The sequence below is a fragment of the Hydra vulgaris genome, chromosome 01 (genome assembly GCF_038396675.1).
Source record: "Hydra vulgaris chromosome 01, alternate assembly HydraT2T_AEP".
In the NCBI taxonomy this organism is placed as follows: domain Eukaryota; kingdom Metazoa; phylum Cnidaria; class Hydrozoa; order Anthoathecata; family Hydridae; genus Hydra; species Hydra vulgaris.
The window spans coordinates 68,233,265-68,257,500 of NC_088920.1; the positions used below are offsets into that span (position 1 = coordinate 68,233,265).

The 24,236-nt window shown below is 28.1% G+C and overlaps 1 protein-coding gene across 1 annotated transcript in view; it reads right to left on the bottom strand.

Moving 5' to 3' along the window:
* The window catches only part of LOC101234552 (glutamate carboxypeptidase 2), a 57,335-nt gene that overhangs the window by 8,456 nt on the left and 24,643 nt on the right, over window positions 1-24,236 (bottom strand). Inside the window, exons 5-12 of the mRNA XM_065789019.1 lie at window positions 22,307-22,484; window positions 21,212-21,311; window positions 20,413-20,490; window positions 19,987-20,072; window positions 13,800-13,922; window positions 6,317-6,399; window positions 5,280-5,343; window positions 5,140-5,207 (exon numbers count right to left, since the gene is read on the bottom strand). Coding sequence (XP_065645091.1) covers window positions 5,140-5,207; window positions 5,280-5,343; window positions 6,317-6,399; window positions 13,800-13,922; window positions 19,987-20,072; window positions 20,413-20,490; window positions 21,212-21,311; window positions 22,307-22,484 — 780 coding nt within the window. The remainder of the gene's footprint in view (window positions 1-5,139; window positions 5,208-5,279; window positions 5,344-6,316; window positions 6,400-13,799; window positions 13,923-19,986; window positions 20,073-20,412; window positions 20,491-21,211; window positions 21,312-22,306; window positions 22,485-24,236) is intronic.

A 24,236-nucleotide genomic window follows, 5' to 3' on the forward strand; every position in this document is an offset into this window, starting at 1 on the left:
CCTAACAAGGCTGCAAGCAACCTTAAGTTGAGAGTTATTAGAAAACAAAAAATAAAGTTAAGTCAACGCTTGATAGAAAGCTTGAAAAGTTATGGTTATAAGAGTCAGGAAAATATGAGGATAATAGAGAGTTCTAAAGAGTTAAAGATGTAAGCACAACTAGAAGATCTGAGGCAGGGGGGTTATTTCGAATTTTCTGAAGAATTTTAGAGTTCAAAGTGTAAACTCTGTAAAATTATTCTCAAAACACCTGGCTTAACAACAACAGCAATTACAGGCTTTTAAAAACAAAACACAAAGTTGAAATTCTTAAATGCAATAACTCTGTGCCCAAGGCTACAGCAAACATTCCAGCGGCCAAAATACCGCAAATTAAAAGTTTTTTCAAAAATGACCATAAAACTCTACCTGAAAAAAAGTCCACTATCAGCTATTGATAGAATCAACTTTGGCACATTTGCTTAAAAAAAAACACTTTGCGATCAGCATTTCGTGCCCAGGGATACCAAATCCCTCAAAGTCCTCAAACTGTTCGCGATCTTGTCATTAAATACTTCACATTAGTCAAGAAACAAGTTATAAGTTCTTTGAAAATGAAACTTGGAGATAAACATAAATTTAGTCCTGCATTTGATGAGTATACTTAAGTAAAAAACAGAAGATATGGGAAAAAAAACTAGACAATTAAAAAATTTTAAAGCATGCAAGGATAGATACAGTAAAAAAATGACTTTGCCTAATGACAAAAGTCAAGTGAGAATGAGTTTTGGATGATGAAGCTAGATATGATATCATGGTGTGAGATGATGATGATGTAGAGATGATAGTTCCTTTGAACTGCCACCATGATAGTATTTGTAGAAAAAACAAAGAAATGAAAGTTTACAAAGATGAGAGAGAGGCTCAAGCTTGGTAGATAAAGCAGGTCCAACTATGTTTACAATGTGTTTTTGGTCCTTGTCTAAAGGAGAAAGATCACTATTAGAAACCAATCCAAAAGAATTCAGAAAAAAAAGTATTCAAGACAACAGTATTCCATACAGAGGCAAATAAGAAAATTTTTAGAGGTAAAGAATGGAATCAGGAGTAAGAAAACGGCAAGCAGAATAAAGAGAAGCACCCTTAACAGATGCTAAATTTGCAATCAATTGTATATATGGTTTCTGAAAAAAAAAAGGACTCAGTTTGAGGGTTGCCGTTCATTAATATAGCAATGTTGAGAGTGTTGTAATAGTTATTTTTATATTTAGACAGTGTTAGGATAGTTGTTTGCAATAAACAACTGAGTTTTGTTGGAATTAAAATTCAAAAGCCACTGCAAGCTTTAATCTGTTACAGAATCAAATTCAAGATCAACTGTTATGATTGAAAAGAGCAGACTTTTTGTCATTTGGAGCCCTTTGTTACAGCTCCAAATGTGGCCTTGACAATTTTATTAATAGTAATGAGGCTTATAAATGTGATTCTTACATAACTTCTTGGATTCAGGTTGGCATGGAAACTTTTATTCTCTCTTGACAATTCCAAGTCAAACCTTACTCTTCTCCTTCGTTTACCTCAAACTGTGTGTATATTTTTGTTTGACAGAAGTGTAAAGTTGAGTCATTAGCAAATAAAAACCACATTTTCTAGCAGGCAGGAAAACAAGATTCAGTCAAGCACTTATTAAATAGTTAGTTCTGGAGAACACTTTTGCAAAACTATGACAGGAATGCTGTCTGAACCACAAGCCATAGAAGAGTTTAATTGAGATTTGACATTAGCTGGAATGATTTGAATGCCTAACAATGGGTTAACCTGTTTAACTGGAATGGCAGCTAGAGTCTGTGCATTAGATTCAAGAGTAAAACTGCAAGAAAAGTTTTAGGGAAATAGTTCTGCCTTTTCCTTGGGAGAGGTAATAAAATCAGTCCCATGAATGAGAGATGGAATGTTAGACCTACCTTTGTTAACAACGCTGTTGAAGATTTTCCAGAAGTCTCTAGAGCCTAATTTCTGAGATAAGATACTAGATTTAGTGAAGTGAGAATAATGGAGCTTAGCATCTGACAGCACCTTTTTACATTGATTTCATTCAATAATAAATAACTGTTTGTTCTTAAAAAAAGTTGTTCTTTTGAAAAAGATGAAAAAAATGATTACGATTAGATATAGCAGCTGCACAAAAACCATGGAGTAGAGTGAGGCCTTACTTAGAGCCGACAAGAAGGAATAAAAGCTTCCATTCCTGCATGAATCTATGAGGCTATGTTAGCAGTGCATTTATCAGCAGAGAGACAGCCAAGGATAATCACAAAGAAAATCATGAAATGAATCCCAATCAATTTTAGGGTAGTAGTAAGTAGTGCCATAATAAGGCGAGTGGTCAATTTGATCAGATATTTCATCTAAAAGTGTGCAATCGTTTTATTTAAAAGAATGCAATCTAATTTAAATTTGTCAAATCTGATGAATTTTGAAAAGGGTAAGAATTAGGGAGATCTAAAACAACCTTAAATCAAGTTGAACAATAATAATTATAATTAAAAGTAATAATTTGAAGTTTAGAACAACTTAAATTTTAAAGTATATTGTTTTAAATAAAAATTAAAGGAAAAAGTTGTTCAAATCAAACTTAGTGTAAATTTAGGTTTCGACTTAATAATTGTGTAAGACATTTGTGATTAATTAAATGTAAATTAACAAAGCTGGTAACAGTACATCTAAAGGAAATTAGTAACAGTTAGGTTGCATTAACTACTGTTGATTCTAATATAAACAATATGCAACTCAATTTTATTTTCCTATTTACAAACATTTTATGAAACAATTTCTCTAATATCATAACTTTTTTAAATTTAACTTCTAATAAGAATGAAATGGGGATGTCGAACCCAATTATTTGTTATTTTTCGTATTTGGTGTTTTTAGCACTATTTGAGGTACCCAAATACTTGTATTTTTATCTAAATATTTGTATACAAATAGTGCAAAAATCTTTAAATTATTTTTCAGCATTTTTTAAAAAAATAACCATCACATTTTTTAAAATCTAATTTGTTACGAGCCCTCTATTTCAATTTCCAAGTTACGCAATTTCCGTGAATTTTATATCATAATTAATTCACTACTACTGAAATTTTTTAAAAATTATCTTTGTTTAATTGTGAATTTAATCAAGTAACTGTTGAAATTATACAAAGAAGTACTATAAATACTACTACTAGGTATGAGTCTCATGCTTTTTTAGGTTACGTTGACTAAACTAAAATTTTATTTAGAAAATGACGAGTGATGTGTGGAAACATTTTGTAAAAATCAGGCAAAATGTCTAGTTGGCAACTGTTATGAAGTTTGTACGATTGTTAATTATGGAACAATGAATTTGATGAATCATTTAAAATTGAAACATGGCATGGATATATCTCTTAAAAGAAAGAATACATCAGAATCAACAGAAGGTCCAAGTAATCAAAAACTTCAACATTCAATAACAAGTTTTACAGTTCGAGTCTAGAGAGTTGTTAATATCAAAATGTGCAGCCAAAGATGAATTTTCAATTAATCAAATAATAAATTTGGATGCTACTAAATTATATTTGTCATCACGCGGTCATCAAATGCCTAAATCAAGATCAACAGTTTGCGAAGACATTGAAAAATACTACAAAAAAGTTTTTAATGAACTTGTGTTAAAAATTCAAGAGTCTAAAGTCATGGGAAAGAAATTTAGTACAATAATTGATGAGTGGACTGATAATACATTCAAGAGATATTTAAATATCAAAATTCACAACGGCACTGAATCTAACAATTTTCATTAACTTCTGTTGGATCAGGTAGCTTTAATGCTGAAAAATTGAAAACAATTGTCAGAAAAAAACTCCAGGACATCAAACTTGACATTTCAGAAGATATTGTCTCAACTATAAACGATGGAGCTTCCGTAATGAAAAAATATGCCACTTTGATGCCATTTGAAAGTCAACTTTATTATAATCATGGAATAAATTTAACTATTGTTGACTGTTTATATCAAAAAGATCGTGAAGAGATGGATGAATATAATGATAATGTTGAGCTTGATGATGAAGATGAAGATTTTGATGAAAAACTAGATTTTGATGAACAAGAAAGCTCTTTACCAATGGAAAAATCCTACTTTGATGTTATATCAGTTGTTCGTGGATATGTGAGAAAATTTTGAAAATCTCCATTGAAAATTGCTCACTTTAAAGAAAATGTCCAAGAAACAACAGGAAAAGAGTAAACTCTATTAATTGACTGCAAGACAAGATGGAATAGTGTACTTCCTATGTTGCAGAGATTTTATGAACTGAAAGAAATTGTAAAGACTACAATAATTGAATTTGAAGGTTAATATGATGACAGCATTGAAACTAAAGTTAAAGACATAATAGATTGTTTCACGAAGAAATGTTGATTTAATATCAACATTGATTTTTCTTCACACTGGTAATTATCCAAAGGAAAATGATTATTTTAAATATTCGTCAAAATTAACTATTAGAAAAGAAATTAAGGAACTCAATACAAGACTATTTGCAGAATCATTGTTGGAGGAAAATGATGATGAAAATGATTCAAATACAACATCCAAGCTTGATGACACTATCAACCACTTTGTAAACCATCAGAAAACAGTCAAAACTTCGATCGAAAATGAAATTAAGTCATTTGAAGGAACAAAAGCACGTACACATAAACTTCAGATGATCTACGATGCCTTATTAACTGTGCAAGCAACATCAACAGACATTGAAAGAGTCTTTTTTGTAGCTGGAAACTTCAAGACTAAACTTCGTAATAGAATGAAAGAAAAAAAATTGAATATGCTTGTATTTTTAAAATATCACTTCTTAAATAAAAGCTCAAATTTGAATTGAAATCAATTGATTTTTTTCATACATTTTACTATTTGGTATTTGTACAAATATTTGGGGGGGGGGGGGGTCACTATTTGGGGTATTTGGTATTTGTACAAATATTAAAAACCCAAAAATAAAATTAAAAAATCAAGTTTATTCAAAGGTTAAAGGATTAAAATAATAAAAATAACTAAATTTATTCAAAGATTTAAGAATTTAAAGAAATTTGTGATGTGTAAAATAATGAAATGGTCTCAAAAAGAATTCATACATTTTTGGATGCTTCATAAACATTCTTAGCATAATAATCCAAAGCTCGTAAACGAACACTGAAATTACCTGGAAAAAGAAAGGTAAACTCATTTATTTAAATATTAACTTTTTAAATATAAAAAAAATAAAAATAAAAACCTTCAACAGCCATGTCAACATTAATATACAAAACAACATTATTCATGAGAAATTGTCTGTGTTCCTAAAAAAATATAATTTGAATTATTAGAAAAAAAATATTTAAAAATCAGTATTCATCAGTATTGCTATTATATATATATATATATATATATATATATATATATATATATATATATATATATATATATATATATATAAAGAATCATATAAATACCCGTTAAACCAAAACGAAAAAGAGGTTATTTAACTTAATTTTATCAAATGTTCAAAACACTGTCTATGATAATCGTAAACAGTCCTTTCTCAACCTTCAAATTATTTAAAAATCACAAACCTTTTTTCAAGCTATTTGTCAAATTTTTTTTTTACTCTTCTTTTGATAAGTTTCAAAGTAAGTTGATTATATGATTTTTTTGACTTTTAACATATTTTTTTGATTGAGCTGAACCTGCCACTAGCCATACCAAAAATCTGGTATGGCTAGTGGCAGGTTATTATAATTCTAGATTTAGGAGAATCTGTGATGGTTTGATTATAAAATTGAATAATAAAAACAGTATTTAAAAAAAACAACATTTTAAAACAAAAATTGAAAAGATCATTTTTTAAATACACTTTATAGCAAAAATTTGCTTTAAAGGTTTTTAATAAAAGAGATTCTGGTTTTTTTGAGACCCGGGTTGATATACTTTTGGGAGAAATTATTTTTCTGATATAAAAGAGCCAGGGTGAAGTCAAGAGTCATGCTGCAAGACCTATTTTTTAAAAGTAAGTAAAATATATAAGTGACTTTTTATTTACTTTTAAACAAAATTTCACCTATAAAACCAAAAGGTTTCAAAAATTTATAACTGTATAGCACATGTATATATACACATGTAAAAACATACGCTATATATATAAATACAGTGTAAATTTATGTGAAAAAATTATTCAAATAAAAATAAAAATAAACGTAGGAAGATCTTTTTTTTTAATACATAAATAGTTTAAATAAAATTAAATTACTTGTAAAATTTTATGTAACTACTTACATCAGCCCACTCATAAGATCCTAGTACACCTGGTTCCTCTGCTCCCCAACTGCATATTTTTATGCTTCTTTGTGGCCTCCAGTCTAACAAAAAACATAAAATTTAATATAAACATAAAATAAAACAAAAACATAAAATATAAGAATATAAAAAATAATATAATATAAAAATAAATATAAAATATAAAAAAAAAAACATAAAATATAGCAAAAACAAAAAATATAACAAAATAAAGTCAAACAGTTACACAAAAGCTAGTTGTTTTAACTTATATCTTTTAGTATAATTGATTCAAATACAATCTAATTTAAATTCAATTTTATTGGTACAAAAATTTTTAACTTGTTAAAATAACTTTTGTAATACAATAATAACAACAATAATTACTTCTTAACAACTATTTTAACGAAATTCAACTTTTTATCTATGCCAAAATGTTTAAATGAAAATCAAGGAAAGTTTATTTAAAGAGTTCAAGAAAGCAAATAAAAATAAAAACAAGTTAACAATACTAAACACTTTTGGCAGTCAATTTTCATTAGAAAATCTTCCACATTGTAACAACATATAAAATGCTGAAATTCATTTTGATTGGTAAACTTTTCAGATAAATGCAGAGTTTTTTTTAAGTATCTGATTTTCCAGAGAGTTTAAAAACTATTATAATTGGTGCTAATATAGGACTGCCATACATCCCGGTACACCAGGACATGTCCCGGTTTTAAGCTCTGTGTCTCAGTGTCCTTGTCAAAGGACTAGTTGTCCCGGTCAATAAAAAATTATTAGACATATTTAAAAAATCTCCTATAATTCATAAAATTTGTAAAAAATTGATGAGTACTTTAACAAACATGCCAAAAAGAAAGTGTCACTTTTTTGACGATTTTACAAAAAAAGTATTAAAAAAGGGAAAAATGAATTAGAACCATTTTGATTAATTTGCAATATTTTTATATCAGTGAGTCATGGTGGAAAATCAAACATAAGAGATCACGTTAAATAAGGTAATCACAGTTCCAGATTAATGTCTGCATAATCATCAAGAGGGTCTTTTTTAATAACACAAAATTTTCCAGGAGATATTTTAATATGTGCTGCAAAATTAACTGCACATAAAACTGTTAAACAACATCAGACATTAAGTTCATTAGACTGTACAACTAAACTCAATTCCATCATGTTTTCAGATTCCAAAATTGCAAGCAAGCAATGACATTGCAAGAACAAAAGCAACTGCTCTAATTAAAAATCTATTAGCACCTCATTCTGTAGAGATAATTAAACCGGAATTATAAAAGGTTCCTTTTTATGGAATTATTACAAATTCAAGTAACCACAAATAAATGAAGATGTTTCTAATACTCATCCATTATTTCATGGTATATGATAGTCTAAAAGCTAAACTTCTTGAGTTACAAACCTTGCCTAATGAATCCGCCAATACAATAACAGCACTTTGTAGAGATACATTGAACAATTATAATATTCTAGCAAAAGGCCTGGTGGCATTTGGGGCTGATAATACTGATACTAATTTTGGAGGGAGAGAAAGGCACAGAATAAATAATGTGTTTTATAAATTAAAAGAAACATTGTCTGCAAACATAAAGGAGTCGGTTGTCCTGCACACATTATTCTTATACAGGTTCTACTGCTGCCGATGTCTTGTTGACTGATATAGAATCTGTAGTTTTAAAATTTTATAAATTTTTTTCAATATAAACAGCAAGGAATAAAAAACTTAAATATTTCTGCGAGCCCACTGAGTTAACAACATAGTATTACATTGGTGGTTATCGCTCTTTCCAGCATTTGAAAAAATGCTAAAGTTGTGGGAACCATTAAAGAATGTTTTCTTGAAAGAAGAAAATCTCTCAAAAGCAATAATAGATTTTTTCAAAAATCCATTATCAGAAATATACACTTTATTTGTACACAATTAGATGTGTTTGTTTGAAAAAACAAGTTAGGAAACTCGAAAAATTGATTATAACTGTTATGGAAGTAAAAAATATTTTGGAGGATTTGAAAAAATAATTAACTGAAAGATTAAGTAACAAGTTTTTAGGTATTCAAACGAGCCAAGCATACAATAAACTAAAAAAACGTAATAAAATTACTATAACACAAGAAGAAGAATTTGAAAATGATATATTGAATTTTTTCAGCATTGGAATAAATTTATTTGGCAAAATGGTCCGTTCGAATGGCCAAGTATGATGTTTTTTCGTGGATGCTTTTCAATGAAGTACCCGAATGGGAAAACGTTGCAAAAACCATTACATATTTCAGTGAAAAGGATATATTTTTTACGGATTCTATTTGTGAGCAAGTTATGTATAAATCTTTTATTGAAAGAGAACCATGTGAAGAATGGAAAATGAAAGATGTGCATGATAAACGGTTGCACTATTTCATAAAGACTAAGGAGACACAAAAAAAAGATAATCAATTGAAATGTGCCAATACTTGTTCGCCATTCTACCGCATAATGTGCATGTTCTCATTATTTCAAACTCAATGGACAGATGAGCATAATTCGCTTTCTATCGACACAGTGAAATGTATAATTCAATGAGTTGTGAATTTTAAATCGCCATGTTGTGAATTCTACAACTATGCAAAAGAGGAAAAAGAGCTGCTAGGAAAAACCAGAACATCTAAAAAATATGATTGGACAAAATAGAACAATAATAAAGTCAGGTAAAAGTAAAGGTGAGAATGTTTGTAATAAAATGTTTTGATAAGCAGGTATGCAGTTATGTTATGCTTGGTTATTTAAATTTAGTTGAATTGCTAATTAACTTATAGCTTTTTTGAGCTTTGGTACATCAAAGTAATGAAAATGAGAAAAGGTCACCCACAACACAAAATTTTTAATATGGTATATAAGTAGTACTTGCATGCAGTAGCATTATAACTTTCTGAAGCCTAGTTATTTCTTGAATCTTATGGAAATTTCTGCAACTTTCTGGACTGTTCTGGATGTTTTTAGAAATCTATGAAACTTTATAAAATTTTCTAGAAGTCTATGGAAATTACCAAGATTTAGATAAGCTGATTGAGCAATAGTAATAATTATATGCCAGATGTCGATTAATATAAAAGTACAAGAGCACTTATATTTATGATTATTGCCTTTTAAAAATAAGTATTATCTTCAAATACAACTGCATCATCAGCAAATAAAACTGCACCATCAGCAAATACTATCAAAAACACGTATTATCTTCAATCATAATTTCCTATTAAAAAAAGTGCTTCCACTACTGAAAAAAACAAGAGAATATGGATGATGAATCTCGTATGATTTTATGAGTTACATAGGAAAAGAAGAAGTGTTCCACTAGAAGAACAAACACTGGAAGATAACAGCAGGATAGCACTTAAAATCTGAATTGTTGGTCGCTATCTGTTGTTGGGAGAATTTATCAAAGGGAGATAAGAACGCATAAAGCAAAGAAGTTACAAGTTTATAACAAAAAAATTAAATTTTCAACATTTATCAACTCATACATAAAAAATCAAGTCATACAAAAACTAGATAAAGTGTTAAAAATGTACACTAAATTTGTAAAACAAAGAAAACACGATCCATTGATTGAAGTTTTTGACACCACAATAAATGATGGTGAATGGCTCTGCCATGAGGAAAAAAGATTTTATCATCTCCAGATTGAAAACAAAGAACAGGTCAGCTATACAACTGGAAAGGCTGCTAGTTCAAAAACTATCTAAAAGAAGAAAAATGTCCTCAAAGTCTACTTCAACAACAGTAACGGTAACAGCACAACTTCACCTTCCAAATTTAAGTCTAATGTGAAGTCATCAATCAATCAAGAGTCTGAAGAATCAAAAGAACAGTACCAGAAAAAACTACAGCAAGCCAAAACTACAACCAAAAACCAACCAATGAAGAAAACACTACATTTAGAAAGCTGGTCACTGCACTTTGATGTATTAGAAATTAAGAACATCGAGTGTTACTGTTGAATAATAAACAAATAGAAGTTAAGTTACAAGCACTAGATCTATCAGATGGAAAAGCAGAAAGTTGTTGGAGGTATAGCAGATATTCTCAATGAATATAATTTATAGAGAAGTATAGGATATTTTCCGGAAAAGAAACTAAAAAAACACAATTCATTGGTTGTCAACATTATGTTCATGACTGGTCCTTCATGGATGGATGAAGAACTTGGAGAAAACAACATGTTGCTCAATATTGAATATCCATTTATCCCAGAACATGTAAAAAACTACAAACAACTCAGGAAGAATTTCAAGAATGGCAAAGAAGTGGTTAAGGGCACGAATTAAGCGTATTGTGAATTGCAATGGCTTTTCACATCTCAGCGATTAGTTTTTGTTTAAAAAAAAAATTTTCTTAAACTTAAGGAAATATAATTTGATTCATTAAACCAAATTTTTTGTTTCACTTTTTGTTGCAAAACAAATTGAATGAAAAAATTGAATGAAAATATCAACTTAAAAAGTTTTTAAGTTTTCAAATGGTTTTTTATAAGAACCATTTGAATGAAAAACCAAATTATACTTAAATTTTTGTTAGTACACTAGATCAAGAAACAATAAATTATAAAAACGTGGTATCTAATGTTTTTTTGCTTTGATCTTACTTGTTCAGTCTATAGATTATAGACTCCTATGGTCTATAATCTATATGGTCTATGGCATGTTTTTGCGCAAATATGAAGTTTAAAGTTTTATGACAATTTTTATAAAGTTTTATGTTTTAATTTTAATTGAATGTTTAAATTTTAATTAGAAAAATTCTATTTATTTACTTCCTTTTTATGTTTTTAAGGTTATAAACTGTATAAAACAGCGTAACGAAGTTGTTTTACATTAACACAAGTTCTTAATATTGTTAAAACAAGTATTAAAACAACTTTGCAGTTTGTTTTATTGTTGTTTTATAGCTTTTTAAAATAACAATTACTCTTTAAAAATATTTAAAGTTTTATCATCAGCATAAACATATTAAATAATTTTCATGACTAATTAAAGTGGTTTAAATATTAAATAACATTTAATTTTGTGTAATTTTGTGTTTTTACTTTTTCACTTTTACTTTTATAAGTATTTATATTAATACTTTTATTATATACTTACATTAACACTTAGCTTAATGCTTTTTTGTGGCAGTGTAAACTGCTACGTAGTTGACTAATAATCATTTGTATTGTACATTTGGTCAGTAAACCTATGGTCCAACCACCTGTAAGAGATGAATCTACAAATGTCGAGTAGTTAGTCTCTTCTCTCTGGTAGAATAAAAAATGCTAAAAAAACTAGTGTTGCTTGGGAATTCCATCTTGCATTACTTAATTTAGGTATTTTCTGAAATTTCATTATAGGATATATTCTAGATTCTTCAAAAAAGCAAAATACCTGAGTTAAATGAAACAAAATTTCACCCCATCCTGCTGTTTAGGTAACCACAGGGCTTGAATTAATGCAAAAAAAAAAAAAAAAAATCCCCCCCCCCCTCAACCCTGTACTACAAAACACTTTTTCGATATATACATTAGCTTTTCATACAGTAGCTTATTTAAGTTATTAATTTTATACTTATTTGTATTCATTTCTAATTTAGAGTGTTATGATGTAACTTTTAAACTTTTAAATACTAAAAAACTACATAATAACTTTCCAATTAAAAATATTAAAATTAAAAAAAAAATGATCATAAAATTGTTTAAAATTAGTAATCATCGATTAATGACTGGGGATCATGAAGTCACAAAAAAGTCATACCTCTAATAACACGAGGCTACTAAAAATTTGTACAAAATTTGTGAGGCTACTAAAAATTTGCACAAATTTTGAACATTCGAAACTTGCAAACAAATTCGAATATTTTTGCAGTTTGAAGTTAAATATATTCACTAGACATTCTTATTTCATAATCTGATACTGATTTTGGGAATTAAAATTATATAAATAAAATGGATGGAATTAAAGAAAACAACAAATGAAAGCTTATTGGAAACTTCCATTTAGATAATATAGACTAAGGAAAAACATTCATAATGCATCATTTTATGCAAATGAAAGTTGCAAGAAAAAACAATTTATAATATTAAAAGAGTTGACGACAATATTGACATTAAAAGAAAGTTGGGAAGCGGCAGAAAACCACACAAAATGGGCGCAAGAAAAATTACTTCACTTATTAAAAAGGCTGAAAATGAAGTTGGAATCTTTCAGAGAAAACTTGCATTAAAATATGAATAAAAATTTTTAAAAATAAAATTTTTAACATGCGTAGACTGATGTTTGAGGAAAAAAGCTAGACGAATAAGAATTTTTGGAACACTTCGGAACAGTCACAGTAAAAGGATGAGACTTAGTTGAATGACGAGTAAAACAAGAATGAACTTTGGTAGATGGCACAAAAGACGCTAGCTCTTTAGAGCAGTGCCCAATATAGTACTTATAGAAAAGAGAAGCAACATTACGATAATGTGACAATTTTTGAAGGTTGTCTGCAAGAGCAGATCCAACTATGTTTAAAATGCAATTTTTACCTTGTCTAAAAGAGAAAGGGCATTGTTTGAAGATCCGCTCCAGATATGGCAACAGTATTCCATACAAGATTTGAGATTTACAGAGATAAAAAATGGAATCTGGAGTAAGAAAACAGCCAGCATAATAAAGAGGTGTAACCTTAGCAAATGCTAATTTTGCAATAGATTTGACATATCGTTTCCAAGGAAGACTGGAAGTAAGAGATAATCCTAGAAGATGAAGGGTAACTCATAGAGTACATTGCGTTCAAAAATATAGGAAGATCTAGATTGTTGCAATAACAATTAGCTGAAAAAAATTGAGTTATATCTGAGTTAAAGTTCACCAGCCACTCAGAACTCCATGCTGTAGTAGAAGTGAGATTCTTTTTAAGATTTAATGCCCCTTCCAAACAGTCAGAGAGTGTTGGCTTCTTATCAAGACAAGAATAAATTATAGCATCATTAGCGGTGAAATTTAAATTCCCAGATCTCCCAGAAATTCTCACACCTTAGATGTGAGAATTTCTGGGAGATTGCTAATACAAATTTAAAAAAGTATAGGGTTAAGGATAGCCCCTTGAGAAACCCCTGAAGTTACAGGAAATGAAGAAGAGTGACATCTATCGAGGACAATTTTTATACTACATTTGGTAAAGAAATGCTTTAAAAAGTACTAAGAACTAAAATTTTTGAAAGACAAAAGTATGACCACTTAAAAGCAAAAACCATTAAAATAATTGTTTTTGTTTTTTTTATTGTTTTATACTGTTTTTATTATTCAATAGATGCAGGGAGAGGCAAAGTGGGTTCTATAAACATGGGCTAAGGGTTTCGCTTAGGCAGGCTGTCTAAATTTGAATACATTTAAAATAATATAATTTTAAATACACTTATTTAAATTTTAATAAATGTTATATTGATATGATAATATTATTTAAATGTTGAATTACTCATTTCTTTTTTGTAGCTCCCTAAGGCACGACCAATTTCCATTATTGCTGCAGTGCCACTTGATGGATCAGCAGCTCCATATACCCATGCATCTCGATGATTACCCAAAAGCACATAACGATCTTAAAAATATCATATTAACTAACACATAAGGATAAGCATACCAAATATAATACAAAATATAGAACAAAAACATTGAACAAAAACATATACATTTCCAAAAAGCTATCAATCTAATATAGCTTACTATTTAAAATCATTTAAAAAATATTATTATTATTTTTTTTGACAAAATTGTTTTCACTTGTGCACTAAAATTGTGCACAAATGGATGAAACATGAAAATTTTACCAACTACTTAAAAAGTAATGCTGATGATTTATACATACAGAGGCAAAATGTGGCATGACCGGAACAGGTTAAAATTCAAGATAGAGGATACCGCTATCTTGGATTTGTTGAAAACTTAATAAATATTAAACCATTCAACAAAAAATATCTCAGGGAAGCTAAATCATTTCAAACATATTGATCACCATACTTGAAATGACCTGGGTGCAAAAATGACAAAGTTAGTGATAAAAATCACAAACTTTTTTTTAAGTTTACATTTTTTAAAATAGAGCAATCGTTATATTTATTATCTCTATTAATTCATATTAACAAAATAAATAATTTCAGAAATGCATCAAATGCAGTAAATACATTTATTAAAGAAACCATGTTATTCTTTTATTTAAGTTATTCCATCATTACAAAATTTATTAATCAAATAATATATTTTACAAATAAATAACAATTTATTTTCTTATTTTCCTATTATATAAGTTTTGAGAAAAAAATGTCAAATATAGCAAAAACATTTTTAAAAACGAAAATACGTACAAAATAAATAAATGTAAGAAAAAAATTAACAAAATTTTTCGTAGTTCTAGCGTACATAGCAATTTAGTTTCTTAATTATATGGACTGATAAAAATTGCGAATAAATTGCATATCAAAACTTTCTATTGTTGTTAAATCTTTATAAAAGATAATGTTTTTTTCGACAATGACTCTAAAAAAAGAATACTAAAGTTGTATAAAAATTTTATAAAAATAATATTATTTTTATATTTACTTTTTTTAATTACTAAATTTTCTAGTTTATTTAATTAAACTAAATATTTTGTCACAATTTTGCCACGAATTATTGAAACACTTTATAAATTAAAAGATGCAAACTGCCGTGGTTAGTTTGTCTAAAAAATTACTTTAAACGTGGATGAACAAGGCATGCGACCGCACTCACTTCCTGGGAAGGCTTGCACCTTAGAACTATCTTTAATAATATGGTTGTTACTTGTTATTGTATGTTGTGCTGCAGTGCATAGACTTTGATCATAAGTTATATAACAAAATTCTGCCAGGAGAAATCCAATATGGTTTTTGCCTGGTGAAAACACAACAAAAGAACATATTACATGCAAATCTATGACGAAGCAAACTTTTGTTATACTGATTTTGTAAATGAATAAGTATTAAAAGGCATCCTCCTTTCACAACTGGGCTGTGGACCAGCTTTAGTGAAGTTACTTTTTTTAAAAAAAACTGATTTTAACCATCTGAATAACACATTTACAGCAACTGACAAGTCAAAACCATTTTATTATCTTATTTAATATTATTAAATAGAAAATAAAAAACTACTGAACTTTAACCTCTGGTACACTCTTGATCTCTGAGCTGCAAATGCAAATAACTGATAAAATGCAAATGCAAATAACAATTTAAGCTGATTTGAACACATTTAAAACGTGTTGCACAAATTGTTTAAAATCTGCAACAAATTAAAATTAATTACCCAATTACAATCACCTAGTTACTTGAGCTAGGTAAAGTTAACATGCTAAAGTGTTAGTTTGGTAAAATTGGTAATATATTCAAATGATTACAAACATACATTTGATGTGCTGCACGCTTCACATGTTCCTCACTTTGCACATATTGTATTTCAAGCTCTGTGCTTTACAGGTGTCCCAGATAAGATCTAGTCATTGCATTTTAGCAATTAGTGAACAGAGATAGGTCTAGAACACCTCTTATGCATAGGATGCAAATGTCTTAGCTTTGCCAGGGTTTAATAGCTGAACAAGTACAGCTCCATCAAGAGCCATCATATCAAATTTCAGTGTGGGAGAATCAATATCAGTGCTTTGGGTGACCTTTCCTAACCATATAAACAAATCTGACCTGGTTTCAAAAGAAAGAGACCTAAACTGAAAAATTGATGGGGGATATGGCTAATATCCCCTTGATCATGATGTCTAAAATTTGCATTAACCTTACGCATCCCATAATGAAACTCTGTTACAAGCCTACACACTTCCAGTCTTGAAATCATCCAACAATGTAATGCGTGGTCATCTTGTTTAAAGCCAATAGCACCACTAACCATTTTAACTGCAGTGTTGCATTTTGGTTTTTGCAATAATGGTTTTTGATGAAAATTTTTGTACAGATTTTTAAACTGTAAACTTATCCTTCATGAATGCAGTTAAAGCTGATGAATTAAGTTGCCATGTCAAAGTCAAACCATGTGTTTTTCAAAAGTGTCTAAATGATCATTTAAAACAATGAATTAAATCAAATAAAAACTATGGTACCATTTTTAAGAAACTATCTAAGTATAGATCAAAATGAGAAGTAGGCAGAGACTTGACTTAGGTAAAGAGAATGAGCAGGATTTCCATAATTTTACTTAATATGCAAACTGTGAATGAATCCTTTACATTAGGCATTAGCTACTGAAAAGCATTAAACCCCATTGTTTACCAAACCACAATTTGACTCATATGCCTGATACTGTAATATATGATGTGCAGAAACAGAAAACTCATGTTTATATCAACAATGCTTTACATGGGATGCAGACAAAAGTGCATCAACAGTGCATTATGTTGCAATTCCAGCTGCAGCCTGTTTTTTAATGCTGAACCCTGTTTTTTGAGATCCCTGTTCAGGATTAAAAATCATTTTAATTTCAACTCTAATTTTTTTTTTGTTACACCCAGGGAGTGTAGGATCATAGAAACACTATTAAAAGAAACAAGATTTTTTTATTGAGGTAATGTTTCTACACAACACCACTACCTGTAAATGGACCACTGTTGTCCAGTACAGCTGCTTGCTTATTTTTCAGCCTAACTGGGGTAACATCTATAGGTTTTGTGATACTGACCTTTCCTGACACCCAGGCTGAAATTCACTTTTAAAAAGATCAGCAGTGTCAAATTTTATTTTTGCCTATTGATCTCCAATAGCTTGGAGAATAATATGCGCAGCATTTTAAAAATACATTGCCTCACAATCACAATCATACTGACAAACTTTAAACAGTGCAGGTATAATGTCACCATTAAAAACAAGTAAAATATCTCTACTATCCTGTTGTGCACGCATGTTATCAAAATGGTCTCGCAGTCTTACTTTTAACTGTGTACAATGCATATGTTGAGTAAGTGTATGTAACTTAACTTTTGTTAGTTAGAACAAGCAACTAGCATGTAGTCTAGCTAGATCAGCTAGTTTAAAGATGGGTATGATAACTTTGTCATACCTCGTTTCTTCAATCTAAGCTATCAATTGATTAAAACAGTATCATGTAAACAGTCAGTTTTATTATCTACTTGGTGCTTTTCAGCATGCATGCATCTATCAAAAGTAAATTTTTTATTGTAGAGAAGATGGCTTTCTAATATTAATGTACATTAAATGTCTAAATGAACTGTGCTCAACATTATGCATATCCATATTAGCAGAATCCTCAGTGAATGATTCACTGAAGATTCTGCAACTAGAAATACACAATGCAATAATGATTGAGTTTAGGTGAATAGTAAAACATCCTACAAAGACTGTGCCACCTGTTCAAAACCAAAGTTCATTCCAGGCCACTGCCATCATTCAATTGCTAATATGAAAACGAGGTAGAAGCAAATTTTTCTGCACAAACTGCGATACGATTGATGCATGAGATTTGTAATCTTTCAAACTATCTGAATGCTTAGAACTAGCTGAAAATAGAAGATAGCAACTTTTCTGCAGAGGTACTTCGGCAGAAAATATAAATTAGTAAAACAACACTTATCTAATTTAAAATTCTACTATCAACTTCTTTCGAAGTATCACCATGACGAAGTTAATTTTGCTGATGTCTTTCTCATGATCCTGCTGATGATCTTAATGATACCTTTCTGATGAACTTGCTGAAGGAGAAACTTACAGTAGAGGTTTAGGTTAGACAAGTGCTTTTTTACAAACTCATTACTGCTCTGTTCTTTAAAAACATTGAGCACATTAACTTTTATGGATATCATTCAAAAATTTTATAGTTCCTACAGTAATTTTACAATTATATCCACACTTGTTGAAAGACATCACACTTACATCCCCAAATAACATTTGTGGATGTTAGTGTGGCGTCTTTCAACAAGTTTATTTTCATGTAAAACACATATAGTGAAGCAAAAAAAATCTTTGCAGAGCCAAAATAAAATAAAAAAAGGATTTTCTGACATCCCTGTTACTATTTCCATATTACGGACATATTTTCTGACATCCCTGTTATTATTTCCATATTACTTATATTACGGAATTAATCCCTCACATTAAGTTACATTTTCCCTACATTACATTAGCATTACCCTTACATTAAGTTAGCATTTTTTCCAATACTAAACTTTTACATGGCTATAGGCTGAAGGTATGGCTTAACATGGCAGCTGTCAAGTTTAAGTCTAAGTAATGTCTAAGTTTTCTTCAAACTTTATCTCTAATCTTTACCTATATCTTTTCCTCCTCAAACTGCAAACTCTCTGTAACCATCTAGATTTTATGCTCTACACGCTTAAACTACCGTCTTGCTTGACGCACCCTATAAGATGCATTTAGTTATTACCAATCTTTGTCTAAAGTCTTCACTTCTTTTCTTACCTTATAGACCATTATAATCAATTTTATCATCAACTTCTCTGCTTTTTTAAAACATCTGTTTTTTCTGGACATAACAAATCTTCATCCCTCATGTTGCCACACATCATAATGCTCTGAACAAATAAAGTGTACAACTTTTCCTAACCTTTAATAACTCGTCTCTTGCCATTAAGAAGTGGAGATAATTCTATAAATTTGGTCTCGCACCTTACTCTTGCTTTTGATGTCTTTTTTGTTCCAACACCTGATTTGATATCTAAACTGTATCTTCGAAATAATAAAACTTACCAATACATTCTATTTTCCAATATTTATTTTTATCTCTTTCTTTTTATATTTTCTTTAATATTTTTAGTTTTGAGTGTAGAAAACGTACTAAAAAGTACGTTTTCTACACTCAAAACTAAAAATATTAAAGATGCCTTTTAAAACCTTACATTTCTTGTGAAATCATTTTTTACAAAGTATAAAATAAAAAAATTGCTCCAACTCTTTTCCTACACACTCCACATGGTTTACAACTGGTTTACAGTATTTTCAAATTCCTTATTTTTAATTTAAGACGATATATAAACTTATCAATTTATACATTTTTACAATGTCTGTTTTATATTTAAAATTTGATCATTTCCATTGAAACTCCACATGATTTACAGCTGGTTTACAGTATTTTCAAATTTCTTATTTTTGACTACAATACATAAACTTTGTTTGAGTCATGTTTATCTTAAGATCTTTTGCTTCCATTTTCTACACAGAAATTTAAGAATTAACTCTGTTGTCTCTGCAATCAAGTATATGTTAAAATAGAGACGTATTAGCCAATTTTCTTTACCAAATTTTCAAAAACTGATGCAAACCAATAGAAAACTGTTACAAATGATAGAACACTGTTGCAAACAATAGAAAACTGATTAAACTTTATGTATAAAATGTGTGTGCGTATGCTTGTGTGTGTGTGTGTGTGTGTGTGTGTGTGTGTGTGTGTGTGTGTGTGTGTGTGTGTGCATGTGTTTGAAATATATACATGTGTTTAAAATAACATTCATGCTTTATTCTTAATTTGTGAATGTTAGATTTAAGTGGATATGTAAACTTATTAACTTTATACATTTTTACAATGTCTGTTTTATATTTAAAATCTGATCATTTTCATTGAAATAATAACTATTAAAATATTACAAAATTACAATAACTGATAATTATTATAACCTGGTTCAATTTCTCCGTATATTGTTCCACAATATGTGTATGAAGATTTTGTTTCAAATTCTATGTCTGTTAACAAGCTAAAATTTCTACAAAAAAAACAAAAAAACAATTTCATTTTTTATTATAGATTCGAATTACAAATGCTATATTTAACAAAAAGAAAATAATTTTAAAGAAACTATTTAAAAAAAAAAAAGGATTTAAAAAAAAAAAAATTAAAAATTAAAACTATTAATTAATTAAATACAATAAATATTAAAATATAGTAAAATTATGTTTAATATTAAAATACATATTTAATACTAAACTATTAATTTTAAATTATCTTTTTTTAAATTATTATAAATATACGGATTATAAATCGATTAGTATAAATTATTAGTATAAATGATTATACAATGATTACAATATTTGTAAACTTCAAACCTGCCAGATTGCAAAACATATTTTGGCAATTTGCCAATAAATGAGGGTGGAACAGGAACTGAATCATCTTTGAAATAACTAAAAAATAATATTTTTTAATTATGTTATTCCTATGCACTTATTCCATTTATTTAGTAATTTTACTTAAAAGTGCTGTTGTTAACCAGATAATTTTTTTAATAAAAGCCTTTGATATCTAGATTGTACCTGCCCAAATCCAAACAATTTTATTGCAAATATTTTTTTAATTAAAATTGTCTTATTTAATTTATTATCACAGACACAATAAGTGTACTTACTCAATAATGGTTTTGAATAAAGCAGACAGTCTAACTTGAAAAAAAGGCTTTTTTAAGTTTTTAAAATAACATATATATAATTCATATATATGTTATTTTAAAATATATATATTAAACTTAATAGCTGCCCATCATCAATAAAATTATCTTATTATGAAATAAATCTTATTATGAAAATATTTAATTTGTTGAAAAATTTATTTTTAACTTATTAACTTAAATTAAATTTAGCTTAAATAGAGTTAAAATAAAGTTATAATAATCTTTTCGAACCATCATTAGAATCATTAAACATGCATTAGAAATCAAGGGACTTAATATTCTTATCATGATTAGAAAGACATTCAAATTAAAAATAAGAAATGTCAAGGGTCAGAGATTTTCCTTATCCTAATTAAATTGCTTTTATCACTGCTGAAAAGAATTACAATCAATTAATTTGCAACAAGAGTTGATATTGTTTTATTAAAATTTAACTAGCAAATATTTTTAACTTTTACCTAAATAATTGGTTTGCGTGATCTTCTGATATGGGTTGTGATGGAATTTTTACATTGCTAAGTGTATTATATTTGGCTTCACTCAATCGAAAATATCCATCTGAAAGATTAAAAGCAGAAAAAATTTTCAATTAAACTTTTTATCATTGTTAATTTGTTATATTATAAAAATTAAAAATTACACTAAATTTGTAAAGAAATCTTTCGTTGTTACGTTTATTTAATTGCTCTACTATCAATTTTAAGTTTAATATTTCAATTAGGATTTATTTGAATTAAACAAACATATTTTAGTAAAATTAAAAAAGTAAGTAAAAAAATTCCATCATCAGAAATACGTTTTATAAAAACTTTAATAGTAAATTTTTAAAATACCATTGGTTGAAACTACCAGGTGGTTGTTTTGAGTGGTGATTAAAGAAATTGTATTAACTAATTTAAAACTAAATGAAAAAAAATTTCCCTTTTAACTGTAGTTAAGTTATTTTTTTAACTGTAGTTACGAGATTAAGAAAGAAAAAGACCAAAAGATTTTGAAAATTAGATGAGTAAAAACTTTGCTGAATGAAGTCACATAGTATTAAATTTAGGTAGGTGAAACAATAAGAGATCACTTGAGGAGCAACCATAGTAATGTTTGTATAATCAATTTTTGCACCTTACCCACAAATCATAGTAATGTTTGCACCTTACCCACAAATCATAGTAATTTTTGCATCTTACCCACAAATCATAGTAATGTTTGCACCTTACCCACAAATAAATAAAAAATTAAAAAAAATATTTATGCATAGTCTAGTAACAAATGTAAAAGTAAAAAACCAAAACATTTTTTTTGTACAATTTAATCTTATATTAATATTAATATTATATTATTTGTATATAAATTACATTTTTCTTAAAAATAAGTGTTAAAAAAGAGTTCAAATTTTAAAGTTGAATAACTAAATTAAAATAATTTAAATTTTTAATGACATCATAGTGACATAAAAATGACATCATAAGAACATATAATTTATAAATTTTATAAATATATTATAGTTCAATTATTTTTGTATATAAAAATAAATAAAATAAAAAACATAAACAAAAAACCTTTTGATGGATATCCTTCTGATAAAGAATCACCATTGACTCTATTTACAGTTCCTCTTTGTATAGAGTACTTGTTCCCAGTGAAACCATTAGGATATATATCTCCTGGTTTACTATTTTCATAAGGATCTGAAAATATAATTGCAGCAACACCTCCTCGTAATTCAGTCTGAAGAACCTAATGTTTTTATTATAAATTAATAAATCTTAATAAATTTTTTTATGATACTTTAATTAAGAAAAAAATGTATCTAGAGTATTTTGTGATAAAAAAATATGTATATATATATGCATATATATATATATATATATATATATATATATATATATATATATATATATATATATATATATATATATATATATATATATAAATGTCTATAGTTTTAATATTAATGCAATTATTTTTAATTTTAATAACATTAAAAGATATAATTAAAAAAGTTCAGAATGCTTACATCAAAGAACCCTGTAATACAGAATGTTTATTTGGTGATTAGATGAAGAAGGAAAGAACAGAGGAACATTTCAAGAACATAAACATCTATATTAACAATGAGTGTCCAGAGTTGTATAGAATGTTAACCAATTATTTGGTTACCTCTTATATAGAGCTGAGAGAATAATAAGAGTGTTGCTAATATTGGGATAGCATATTTTACAAAATAGAATACTTTTGACATAGGCGAATCAATAGCTCTTATTACATTCCTTACACTAAGTAAAGAGCAAATGAAAAAATTAAAATTTCTCTTCGCTTCAAAAAAAAAATTTATTTAAAGGAAGAAAAAAACTCACTCAATTATTCAGGTTTTGGATAAAAAATGTGTTTGTGTGTAAAAAACTCGTATGAATAGCAATTAATTCTGTTTTGACTATAATTGAAGACTCTTTTATTCTAGAAACACTCCTATATCATTGTAAGATTGTATCACTTTCACTTTTCAATAAATACTATCTTGGTCACAGCTTAGACTAGTAAGTGATCGGGGCCCCAGCTAAAAATGAGACTTTTTTCAAACCCAGCCCTGGCTAAACTATAGAATTTAGCAGGGGTTGATAGCTGGGGCTAAAAAAAAGTTTATAATACTTTATATATTATAATTTTATGCTTACATTTACTATTTATTAAATACTGTCATATATTTATATATTTTCATATTCTAATTTACTTTCAACAAGATTACAAGCAACCACTATTAAGTTATGAGTTACTTTAAAATAGAGAATAAGTAAAAGTACTAGGAAATGGTTAACTGAAGACTTGAAAAGTTGTAGATTGTATATAAAAGAAAAACATGAAAATGGCTAATAGTAATAAGGTTTTTTTGATGTGCAAGAATAAAAACTGGATTAATAAAAGCTTTTATAGCATGAAGGGACAGATACAGTAAAAGGATGCAACTTGTTGAATAAGAAACAATCAAGAATGAGTTTTGGTTTATCGTAATAGAGATAATAGCTAGTTTGAGCATTGACCATGATTGTATTTGTAGAAAAAAGAAAGAAATGCAACCTTACAACAATGGGAGAGTGGCTCAAGCTTGGCAGATAAAGCAGGTCTAATTTATTATTATTATTTTTTTATATAAAAAAACGACCTATTGGACATTAATCTGCAAGGTCTCTTGTATCACCAGATGTAAAAATTAAAATCTCATCTCTGTACCTAAGGAGAAAAACACATTTAAAGTTTTATAGCTCTTTGCGCTACTGATTGCACTTGGAGCTCCGTTGTAAATCTATTTTGTTTTTTTTTTCACTTTTGGGTTATGAAGTTTTTAAAAAATATCAAAAACTCTTTACATATATATGTTTTGACTATAACCTGACAAAAAATCAGCTCTTTAACTTTTGTGGTTTGTGTACAGGAACCTAAAGTATAGAGTCTAGCACTAAAACCTCTTCAAAAAGAGACAATGGATGCTTA